Below are 13,648 nucleotides of genomic sequence, written 5' to 3'. Positions count from 1 at the left end.
TACGAAAATCTTTTTCATAGAGTTCAATTGCCAACATTACACCAGAGCAGGGTAATATACATCGCTATTGAAATCTACAAATGTCTGTACAGTACGATATCCGTCACCAACATATGTGTAAAACCTTGTAGCTCTTAAGACATGAACTTTAATCTCAGATACGTAAACTGTGTAGATGTGCCATCAGTAGGAACAACTAAATATGGGAATAACTCTTTCCGCTTTGAGGCCAGTAGGGTATGGAACAGCCTCCCAAAAGAAATAAGGTGCTCTCATAACTACCTGGAATTTAGAAGGCTGATCCGCACCTGGACATGTCCCTCTTGTAAATGCTAAATGTGTAAATATGTTTATATAACTTTAAAAAAATCATAAGGTGTTTCACTGAATATATTTTATCCTTTGTCTCAACGGAAAAGGAATTTTTTTTCAGAGGGATTTCCCCCTAGCTAGGATATGCATGAAGACGGTATTATCCCACTGGTTAGACCAATAGATCGATCTTTTATTTTCTCTATATATGGAGAGCATATGGGTATGGGTTAATTCATTTAAGAAATGACATTTTGGTCTTGAAGATAATAAGAACCTTTCGGCCTTATTACCAACGAGTAGAAATAGAAAATGAACTATACCATTGTTTTCCTGGGTCCGTATTACAGACGCTCTTAAGAAAAATTTAACATATTTTAACTTTAGTGTATATATTGGAATTGCTATATTTCCGGGAAAAACACTAATTATTTAAGATAGATTTTTTATTTTTAACAACTTCGTTAAGTTTCCATATTTTAATTGCAGAATGTGCATTAAGCATACCACTTTTTACCAGTGAAATAAAACATTTAAGGAAATTGTTTAATTTAAGGGTAAATGCACAATTATAACTTAAGGTGCTGCTGTAATATGACCCAAGGGATTTATTTAATTTGGATCACAGCAACATGACTTAGCTGTTTTGGGACAAGCTATATTTACGCCGCGAAGCAAGGTCATTAAGTCTACCTACTAATTGATAAGGTTCAATAGTAAGAAAATATATTTTCATTTGATTTCACAAACTTGACAACCGTGATTTTAGAACTCACGAACATGAATTCCATGTCCAGCTGACCTTGGTGTCACTATAAGTTTCTTCTTACACGCATGTTCTCATTTGCCATGTATCTATTATACTCGAGATCAAAGTACTGGCTCCAATTCCATGGTCCGTTAGACCTAATTGACAAGTGTATTGGTTTATTTTTATTATAAACCAGTTAATATCCAATAACAAAGGGAATTGAAATACAGTATCCAGATTTAAAATATAAAAATGACACTGATTGACATTAATTTTCATGGTTGTTATAAATAATTCGTCATAGTTTTCGTCCTAGTTTTCGCCTGTTAGCACTTAACCGTTCGTGTCCTTTAAAGTAGAGATCTCTCGTTTGTTAAAGGTGCGGAAAGCGAAAATGTTTGTATCGTGTGCCGTTTGAAGAAACTGCTAGTAGCAAGCTACGTAATTAGAAAATCAAAACTCATACATCATGGAAGATGGAAAAAAGCCTCATTTTGCCGAAAAGCGTTAAAAATGCTATTAAAATTCAACGATTTGGCTTGAATTTACAAAATTATATTCAGATATGTAACTGACAGATGCTATTTTTTCATAAAATAATAAAACAATTCTAACTCAATTTGAATGATTTTTGGAGAAATTGTCGCCAACATTAACTCTGTGCGAGAGACGCTTTAAGTTCTGATATAGGTTTGCTCATTTAGTTCGTGCCCAGTTGTGATCTAGATAAATGTAGGTCTTTTACAAAACATTGATCAAATACGATCAATTCAAAACGCAGATTGATTCCATTTATGAATATATCTAACATATTGTATAGCTGAGGCTAGGTAAGCGATACAAAAGATTAAACAAACCTGGCCATCTAGATAACATATTAAACTTGTCAAGCTGCATTTATAGACAAAATTAAAATCAATGCAATTATTTAATTAGTCTATAAGTCTCGACTGTTACAAAATGGATAACTTCATGTGGATTACCAATTCTAAGAAACTTAAAGGTAAAGTTGAAAATGAGTGTATTCTAAAATTTAGTATGACGGTAAAGTTGGAAGGTAGTTGTTAATTGGGGATTCGAATATTCAACTACCTACCAGATTTTGATCAAGTTGTGTATGGTGTACCTCAAGGAAGTATATTAGGTCCTCTGCTGTTTTTATGCTACATTAATGACATGAATACAAGCATCAGTTCTAAATGCAAACTTATACTTTATGCTGATGACAGCACTATCTTATTTTCTCATAAAGACCCTGATATTATTAGACAAGTTCTTGGTCAAGAATTGCAAAACTGCACTGATAACAAATTATCCCTTCATCTAGGAAAGACCGAATGCATTCTTTTGGGCTCCAAACGTTAACTTGGTAAAATAGGGGATTTCAGCATTCAATGTAATGGCCATGAAATCAAGTCTCAAGATTCAGTCAAATATCTTGGGTCAATTTTGGACTCTGATTTGTCAGGTACATCTACTGTGAACAATATTGTTAAGAAGGTTAACTCTAGAATCAATTTTTTATATATACAACGTGAATTTTTAAACAAATCTCTAAGGAAAACTCCTTGTAATGCATTAGTTCAATGTCATCTTGACTATGCTTCATCATCTTGGTACTGTGGCCTTACCATGAAGTCTAAAAATAGACTCCAGGTGGCACAAAATAATAATAATAATAATAATAATAATAAATTGTTCGTTTTATTAATAATTTTCATTGTAGAACCTCGCTTTCAGTGGCAAGTTTTGCTGATCTTGGTTTTTTAAATGTCGAACAAAGATGTAGACAACTTAGGCTAAATCATGTACACACAATATTTTATGACAAATGTCCAAGTTATATGAAGGATAATTTTGCCAAATGTAACGAAGTTCAATCATATGGCAGTAGATCCAACTAAAAAATTTATGTCCCACATAATGGTGGAACATGCTTCCAAATAACATCAAAGACACAGAATCAAAGTATGTTTTTAAGAAATTAGTCTAAACTCACCTCTTAAAGGAGATGGAGTAGTTTGAAAAGTCTGTCTTTTTGTATTCATAATTTTTATGTATTAGATAAATATAAGTGCGCTTTCTAAGAATACGCACAATTTTCATATAGTTGCTTTGGTAATTTTTAAATATTCCTTAACTATTTTGTATAATTGTGTGGTATATTATATAATTATGTGATACTGATAGTAGTTTATTTGTGATGAATGTCATATATTAATTTAATTCATCTGAGTATATGATATAATATTATATAATACTGTTCACTAAATCATTTAATGCCAACTTTAATACCTTAGACATGGACCCGTTGGAAATAAGCTTTTGTACTTGTGCAAATCTTTACGGGTTATCCTGTGCAATGTCATTTATTATGTTAGACTTTATTTGGTAAAACTTTATTTGGTAAAACATTAGATAGCTTTATCATTAACACCAGAAGTAATACTTGTTTTAGTAGATCCAGTATTATGTATTTCATGTTAAACTTTCTGTGATATAACTTATTAGGACTCTAAATATCATGCAAATACAATATGTGATATATCTTATATTGATGTAAAATGTACTGTTATTGACATAATGCACGAATAAAACTACTACTACTACTACTACTACTACTACTACTACTACTACTACCAGTTGCAAGTTGGGGATTCGAATATTCAACTACCTGCCAGTTGCCAGTTGGGGATTCGAACAATCAGAATTAGATGTTGATGTTGATGTTAAGCTACTAGACTATTTCCAGTCGGTTATTCGCGAATATACAACTACCGACCAGCTGGTAGTTGGGGATTCAGATTATGTCTATTTATATGGTTTTAAAGGTAACATATGGACAAATCAAACGCCAACTGCTTGTTTATGCATTTACACACATATATGTATATTTGCGACAGGCACTGTTTTAAGTCACTTTTATTCGCATATTCGCCAGTCGGATATTCGACCATTTCCAGTCGATTATTCGCGAATATTCAACTAATAACCAGTCAGTAGTTGGGGATTCAGATTATGTCTATATATGTAGTTTTAATTAAAGGTCTCATATGTAAAATTCGACCGCCAAATGTTTCTTTATGCAGTCAACTAAATGACGCTATGGGTCTGTTTTATGAATGACATTTTATTAATGTCAAATAATTTTAATATTGCTTATGCGTGAAAAAAAATTCAGTACCCAAAACAAGAACAAAGCTAGAAAATAGTAAAATAGTCAACTTGCAGCCATTTGTGACCTCTGTACGGAACTAATATTGATACGTTACGGATAAGATGCTTTTATGAAACGTATAACCAATAGTACAAAACACAATTCAAAGCGCTTAAAGCGTTGAAAGACCTTCGGCCTGCTACGTGTTGTGAGTATAGTCATGTAATTGTAAAACAAATTATTAACATAAGCATATATAGATAGAATATGCATGCTCATGAATTTCTTTGCAAATACATTTAGAGTTTTTTGCTGATACTCAATAAAATCAAAACCATGGAGTATCAGTCACTTGAAATACTCATTTACTATGTGGAATACCCAAATAATTACTTAAGTATGGAGTAATACTCAATTGCATATGAAACCTTAACTGGAACTTTGGTTTCATAAACAATGCACTGCCACGAATAACGCATTTAGGCATTTTTAAATCTACTCTACACTTCATACCTGACTGATCATGAGTCGTATTTAATTTACTACCAGTGTATGACCGCTTAACCAAATGCATGTTAATTAGGTTTATGTTTAGGATTTCTTTCTACAATGACAGGATCCTCTCGCAAAACTCCTCTGAATCGAATCCCCCACTATTTATTCCCTGTATGTATTGATGTATCTTAGTATTGCCCTCAACCTATGTCGATCGTGGACAAAATGAACAGATTTATGTCAGTGGAGCTCATTACAGCGCTACTTTTAGCAAGCTAATTACTATGCAGAACGCAGCTCCGTTGAGCAGATATTAGAGTAAATTAGTAATGTAAAAATGTCGTTCACCACCGCAGTTCTAACAGCGCTGGGGTTGATACGCCCGTGCGCGTTCATTCGTCAAAAGTTAAAACTGTTATGTCGATCTGCCGATGGTAAGTTCCGAGATACGGTTATAAACGTCTGCAGGCCTAGCGGCCTACAACCTAAAAATGATGTATTATCCGGGACTCATACTAGCTCGCATTGATTATTCTAGGCTTGTTTTGAGGAAATACTGTAGTTGCCGTTTTTTGGACCATCTGATGTCCGGCCCCTTTAATTTGGCCGCATAATTATTACTCCTCCACATTATGCTAATTTTACTTTCTAGAATTTCGCCTTCGCTTCAATGTCTACGACCAAAACCAGACGGGCGTTGTCAAAGTGATTGACCTTCAGACTATCTTGCGAGAAATGGGCATGGATGTTGCCATGGAAACCTTACAACAGATGATGAAAAACATTGATCTTTATGGTAACCTGTTTAAACATATGTGGTTGGCTTCTCTGTTTGGTGGTGTTGTTGTTTATTGTGTGTGTGTGTGTGGGGGGGGGGGGTGACGCGTGTGCGTCTCTTTTTGTCGTTGTTATTCTCAAAATCTGCAAGGTTTTGTCATGATGATAGCTGACGTCATCGTTATATAACCATAACGTATACGGTAACGTCATTAAACGTCATGAACGTACAATTTTGTTGCTCATGCTGGGGCTGGTAGTACAAATTCACTCACGTCGTCTAACCTACTTTAAGCAAGGACTTTTCGGCCGCCTAAATGTATTGTAATTGTAAAAGTCCGGCAGATAAAAGCCAAATTTCAACTGTTTTTACATTTTTGTGTAGGTTAAACCTTATTGTAAACGAATCCGAGTGATGTCACGCTGGCATCTTTGGGCAACTCTCTAAAACAAGATGGCCGCCAACATGGCTGCCGAAAAAGGAAAAACACATACAATTACTATATGTCTTTATTAAGGTATATGTTAATAAAACAAATGATTACATCACAACATTGACACTCTCATGTGTACATGTACTGGTTTAAGATGGTATTTGCTTGTGATAAAAAACATCAAATTGTCACTGTCTGAAAAAAATGTCTATTCGAATTACAGGATTTCTGGCGGGAAACTGTTTCTCAACTCAATTTATTCCTGAAACTGACCCTGGATATTTAAGTTGAACCGATGAGAAAAACGGACGAGAGTCGGCATCCTGTTGTGTTTTCTTTGTTCATTTCTGAATTGATTATTATTGATAAGAATCAAAAATAGAAGTGAATGTAATTAACACATGTACTATTACATTGCGTTTTTTTAAAACTATTTTTCACATTGTTTTCCTTTTGGTCGAATTTGTTATTAAGTGTACACTATTTGTTTTCTGTTGGTCCTTATTCTGTATATTTTTATACATATCCTTGAATGTTTTGCTGTGCTTACCCTTAACCTTGTAGACGGGTTTCTTATCTGTTTTTCGGAAATGGAAAATGAAAATGTTAAGTCATAACAGAGGAGATGAGAATTGCGTCAGTAACAACTATTATTTTAGAGACAAGAACAACACGTTATTTCGGCCGGTATATAAGGAATACAAAAACAAATGATATATTCCGTTCTCTTTTGGTTTCGGTCCGACTGAGGTGGTGTGTTTGTAGGAGGCACATTTACTAGTTTCTCATGATGGCAAGAAAACTAGCTTAACTAGGGTGACTCATGACTCGTTGCAACTAAACTTTTTTTTTTTATTCTGCCATGGTCGGGTTTTACGCCGAGAGGGTGTCCAATTTGACAAATCATTTTTGATAGCCGCGAAATTAGAGGCATGCGAAAATGACTCGTGGTCCTTGTAACCACAGTCTGTCTTATTGTTTCAGTTCTGTCTTGATTTCAGGCCGGGAGGACGTCCATTTTGACGAGTTTCTCTTGATGGCCGCGAAACTAGAAGCGTGTGAAGATGACGAACAGGAACTGAAAGAGGCTTTCTCCGTATGTAAATTTAAAAGGGATTTATCATATTCTTTCGTCGGACTACTCCTTTTACTACTACTATTACTACTGCTGCTGCTGCTTCTACTACTACTACTACTACTACTACTACTACTACTACTACTACTACTACTACTACTACTACTACTACTACTACTACTACTACTACTACTACTACTACTACTACTACTACTACTACTACTACTACTACTACTACTACTACTACTACTACTTCTACTACTACTACTACTACTACTACTACTACTACTACTACTACTACTACGCACACATTGAAGTTACTTTACTCAATTAGCTTCACATAGCCATGTGCTCCCCCCCCCCCCCACACACACACGCACACATTGAAGTTACTTTACTCAATTAGCTTCACATAGTCATGTGCTCCCCCCCACACACACACACACACGCACACATTGAAGTTACTTTACTCAATTAGCTTCACATAGTCATGTGCTCCCCCCCCACACGCACACATTGAAGTTACTTTACTCAATTAGCTTCACATAGTCATGAGTTCCCCCCCACACACACACACGCACACATTGAAGTTACTTTACTCAATTAGCTTCACATAGCCATGTGCTCTCCACCCACACACGCACACATTGAAGTTACTTTACTCAATTAGCTTCACATAGCCATATGCTCCCCCCACACACACGCACACATTGAAGTTACTTTACTCAATTAGCTTCACATAGCCATGTGCTCCCCCCCCCCATACACGCACACATTGAAGTTACTTTACTCAATTAGCTTCACATAGCCATATGCTCCCCCCCCCCCCACACACGCACACATTGAAGTTACTTTACTCAATTAGCTTCACATAGCCATGTGCTCTCCCCCCCCCCCCCCCACACACGCACACATTGAAATTACTTTACTCGACTAAGCTTCACATAGTCATGTGCTTCAAACGGACATTGAAGTTACTTTACTCGACTAAGCTTCACATAGTCATGTGCCCCACACGGACATTAAAGTTTCTTTACTCAGCTAAGCTTCACACGCTAATAGGATTCACTCGAACACTGCAGTCACTTTACTCAACTAAGCTTCACATAGTCATATGCCCCACACGGACATTGAAGTTACTTTACTCAATTAGCTTCACATAGCCATGTGCTCCCTCCCCACACACACGCACACATTGAAGTTACTTTACTCAATTAGCTTCACATAGCCATGTGCTCCCCCCCCCCACACACACACGCACACATTGAAGTTACTTTACTCAACTAAGCTTCACATAGTCATGTGTCCCACACGGACATTTAGTTACTTTACTCAACTAAGCTTCACATAGTTGTGTGCCCCACACGGACATTGAAGTTACTTTACTCAATTAGCTTCACATAGCCATGTGCTCCCTCCCCACACACACGCACACATTGAAGTTACTTTACTCAATTAGCTTCACATAGCCATGTGCTCCCCCCCCACACACGCACACATTGAAGTTACTTTACTCAATTAGCTTCACATAGCCATGTGCTCCCCCCCACACGCACACATTGAAGTTACTTTACTCAATTAGCTTCACATAGCCATGTGCTCCCCCCCCCACACGCACACATTGAAGTTACTTTACTCAATTAGCTTCACATAGTCATGTGCTCCCCCCCCCCCACACGCACACATTGAAGTTACTTTACTCAACTAAGCTTCACATAGTCATATGCCCCCCCCCCACACGCACACATTGAAGTTACTTTACTCAATTAGCTTCACATAGCCATGTGCTCCCCCCCCCCCACACGCACACATTGAAGTTACTTTACTCAATTAGCTTCACATAGTCATATGCCCCCCCCCCCACACACACATTGAAGTTACTTTACTCAATTAGCTTCACATAGCCATGTGCCCCCCCCCCCCACACGCACACATTGAAGTTACTTTACTCAATTAGCTTCACATAGCCATGTGCCCCCCCCCCCCACACGCACACATTGAAGTTACTTTACTCAACTAAGCTTCACATAGTCATATGCCCCCCCCCCCCCCCACACGCACACATTGAAGTTACTTTACTCAATTAGCTTCACATAGCCATGTGCCCCCCCCCCCCACACGCACACATTGAAGTTACTTTACTCAATTAGCTTCACATAGCCATGTGCTCCCCCCCACACGCACACATTGAAGTTACTTTACTCAATTAGCTTCACATAGCCATGTGCTCCCCCCCCCACACACACACATTGAAGTTACTTTACTCAATTAGCTTCACATAGCCATTTGCTCCCCCCCCCCACACACACATTGAAGTTACTTTACTCAATTAGCTTCACATAGCCATGTGCCCCCCCCCCCACACACACACACATTGAAGTTACTTTACTCAATTAGCTTCACATAGTCATATGCCCCCCCCCCCCTCCACACGCACACATTGAAGTTACTTTACTCAACTAAGCTTCACATAGTCATATGCCCCCCCCCCCACACACGCACACATTGAAGTTACTTTACTCAATTAGCTTCACATAGCCATGTGCCCCCCCCCCCCCACACGCACACATTGAAGTTACTTTACTCAACTAAGCTTCACATAGTCATATGCCCCCCCCCCCCACACACGCACACATTGAAGTTACTTTACTCAATTAGCTTCACATAGCCATGTGCCCCCCCCCCCCCACACGCACACATTGAAGTTACTTTACCGAATTAGCTTCACATAGAAATGTGCTTCCCCCCCCCCCCCCCACACACACACATTGAAGTTACTTTACTCAATTAGCTTCACATAGCCATGTGCTCCCCCCCACACACGCACACATTGAAGTTACTTTACTCAATTAGCTTCACATAGCCATGTGCTCCCCCCCACACACACGCACACATTGAAGTTACTTTACTCAATTAGCTTCACATAGCCATGTGCTCCCCCCCCCCCCCCCACACGCACACATTGAAGTTACTTTACATAATTAGCTTCACATAGCTATGTGCTCCCCCCCCCACACACGCCCACATTGAAGTTACTTTACCTAATTAGCTTCACATAGCTATGTGCTCCCCCCCCCCCACACACACACGCACACATTGAAGTTACTTTACCTAATTAGCTTCACATAGCTATGTGCTCCCCCCCCCCCACACACACACGCACACATTGAAGTTACTTTACTCAACTAAGCTTCACATAGCTATGTGCTCCCCCCCCCCCCCACATGCACACATTGAAGTTACTTTACTCAACTAAGCTTCACATAGTCATATGCTCCCCCCCACACGCACACATTCAAGTTACTTTACTCAATTAGCTTCACATAGTCATATGCCCCCCCCCCCCACACACGCACACATTGAAGTTACTTTACTCAATTAGCTTCACATAGCCATGTGCCCCCCCCCCCACACGCACACATTGAAGTTACTTTACTCAACTAAGCTTCACATAGTCATATGCTCCCCCCACACGCACACATTGAAGTTACTTTACTCAATTAGATTCACATAGCCATGTGCTCCCCCCCCCACACACGCACACATTGAAGTTACTTTACTCAATTAGCTTCACATAGCCATGTGCCCCCCCCCCCCCCACACACGCACACATTGAAGTTACTTTACCGAATTAGCTTCACATAGCCATGTGCTCCCCCCCCACACACACGCACACATTGAAGTTACTTTACCGAATTAGCTTCACATAGCCATGTGCTCCCCCCCCCCCACACACACACAAACACGCACACATTGAAGTTACTTTACTCAATTAGCTTCACATAGCCATGTGCTCCCCCCCCCCCCACACGCACACATTGAAGTTACTTTACTCAATTAGCTTCACATAGCCATGTGCCCCCCCCCCCCCACACGCACACATTGAAGTTACTTTACTCAATTAGCTTCACATAGCCATGTGCTCCCCCCCCCCCACACACACGCACACATTGAAGTTACTTTACTCAATTAGCTTCACATAGCCATGTGCTCCCCCCCCCCCACACACACACGCACACATTGAAGTTGCTTGACTCAATTAGCTTCACATAGCCATGCGCTCCCCCCCCCACACACACACGCACACATTGAAGTGTTACTTTACTCAATTAGCTTCACATAGCCATGTGCTCCCCCCCCCCCCCACACGCACACATTGAAGTTACTTTACTCAATTAGCTTCACATAGCCATGTGCTCCCCACCCCCCACACACACGCACACATTGAAGTTACTTTACTCAATTAGCTTCACATAGCCATATGCTCCCCCCCCCCCCACACACACGCACACATTGAAGTTACTTTACTCAATTAGCTTCACATAGCCATGTGCCCCCCACCCACACACACACACGCACACATTGAAGTTACTTTACTCAACTAAGCTTCACATAGTTATATGCCTCACACGGACATTGAAGTTACTTTACTCAATTAGCTTCACATAGCCATGTGCTCTCCCCCCCCCCCACACACGCACACATTGAAGTTACTTTACTCAACTAAGCTTCACATAGTTATATGCCCCACACGGACATTGAAGTTACTTTACTCAATTAGCTTCACATAGCCATGTGCTCCCCCCCCCACCACACACACGCACACATTGAAGTTACTTTACTCAACTAAGCTTTACACAGTCATATGCCCCACACGGACATTGAAGTTACTTTACTCAACTAAGCTTCACACAGTCATATGCCCCACACGGACATTGAAGTTACTTTACTCAATTAGCTTCACATAGCCATGTGCTCTCCCCCCCCCCCCACACACGCACACATTGAAGTTACTTTACTCAACTAAGCTTCACATAGTCATGTGCCCCACACGATCATTTAGTTACTTTACTCAACTAAGCTTCACATAGTCATGTGCCCCACACGGACATTGAAGCTACTTTACTCGACTAAGCTTCACATAATGATGTGCCCACACGGACATTTTAGTCACTTTACTCGACTAAGCTTCGCATAGTCATGTGCTTCACACGGACATTGTAATTACTTTAATCGACTAAGCTTCACATGAACTAAAGTGCTTTACGCGATCGCTGTAGTCACTTCAAACAAAAAGCTTCACTCAGTGACGTATTTCACGCGAACATTGTAGTTACTGTACTCGACTAAGTTTCGTATAGAAATGTGCATCACACGGGCATTGCAGTTACTTTACATGAATTAAAGTGCTCACCCGAACCTTTTAGTTACTTAACTCGAATAAGCCTCATGCTTTGTGCGAACATTTTTAGTTACTTACACGTCTAAGCTTCAAATCGAGGGGTGAATGCGAAAAGGTTCTAAGTGACATTAAATAAAGAAGCAGATAGAACCTTTTCGCTTTCACCCCTCGAAATGGTCATGTGTTTTACGCGAACATTTGTAGTTACTTTACTCGACTAAGTTTCATATGAACTGTACATACATATGTATTTGTAGGTATTTGACAACGGGAAGGGTATGGTCAGTGTGCCCGACCTCCGGGCAATTATGGCCAACATGGGAGAGAAACTGTCAAAGGAGGAAGTTGAAGAAATGATTGATGAAGCTACAGTGAATAGAAACAACATGATCAAAATAAACGGTTAGTGAAACAAATTGATGTTCCATTATGTACACGATAGGATCAATATAATCGGTTTGAAAGATATCATGTAACAAACATAGTTCATCCAATTTTTGGAAAATAGGTAGAATTTAAATGAAATGCGATTTTATAACCAAACACGACGGATCTAGCGTACTTAGTTAGTCAATGAAAATGAATCTAATACATGTAAATCTGCATATTCACAAAAAAATATATAAAAAAATAATAAAAAAATAATGTTTATAATAAATTTATACAGATAAGTAAGTGTATGATTTACGAATGCACTTTTTTCTTTTTCAGATTTTATATCGGTACTTCTACGTTGATAAAGTTGCCAACAAGAACACATGTGCCACCATATCACCTTAAAATTATTTTCTAATATATACACATCGCGGAGATTTCTGCATTAACCACGTTCGAATATATATTTATATATATATTATTTTTGAATTATTTTATTTGAATTATATGTATATGTGTACGTGCGTCTTATAACTTCATGGGAGAAATTCTAACAATCATCCAAACAGAACTGTAATCGTGTTATCAGCCAAACATGAACTGTAATCGTGTTATCAGCCAAACAGAAGTAATCGTGTTATCAGCCAAATTTGAACTGTAATCGTGATATAGCCAAACGGGAACTGTAATCGTGTTATCAGCCAAAACGAACTGTAATCGTGTTATCAGCAAACGGGAACTGTAATAGTGTTATCAGCCAAACGTGAACTGTAATCGTGATATCAGCCAAACGGGAACTGTAATCGTGTTATCAGCCAAACGGGAACTGTAATCGTGTTATCAGCCAAACGTGAACTGTAATAGTGTTATCAGCCAAACGTGATCTGTAATAGTGTTATCAGCCAAACGGGAATTGTAATCGTGTTATCAGCCAAACGGGAACTGTAATAGTGTTATCAGCCAAACGTGAACTGTAATCGTGATATCAGCCAAACATGAACTGCAATCGTGTTATCAGCCAAACGGGAACTGTAATTGTGATATCAGCCAAACGGGAACTGTAATAGTGTTATCAGCCAAACGGGATCTG

The 13,648-nt window shown here is 39.0% G+C and overlaps 1 protein-coding gene across 1 annotated transcript; it reads left to right on the top strand.

Moving 5' to 3' along the window:
• Positions 1-1,921: 1,921 nt before the first annotated feature.
• On the top strand, positions 1,922-13,078 carry LOC128207357 (calmodulin-A-like). The gene is made up of 5 exons (XM_052910234.1): positions 1,922-2,066; positions 5,368-5,511; positions 6,928-7,022; positions 12,441-12,585; positions 12,895-13,078. The coding sequence occupies exons 1-5, from the start codon at positions 2,024-2,026 to the stop codon at positions 12,918-12,920; spliced, it is 453 nt and encodes a 150-aa protein (XP_052766194.1). The 5' UTR covers positions 1,922-2,023; the 3' UTR covers positions 12,921-13,078.
• The last annotated feature ends 570 nt before the right edge of the window (positions 13,079-13,648 follow it).

The sequence above is a fragment of the Mya arenaria genome, chromosome 11 (genome assembly GCF_026914265.1).
Source record: "Mya arenaria isolate MELC-2E11 chromosome 11, ASM2691426v1".
Classification (NCBI taxonomy): Eukaryota; Metazoa; Mollusca; class Bivalvia; order Myida; family Myidae; genus Mya; species Mya arenaria.
The sequence above is the reverse complement of the archived record's forward strand: the minus strand, read 5'-3'. Positions and strand labels throughout refer to the sequence as shown.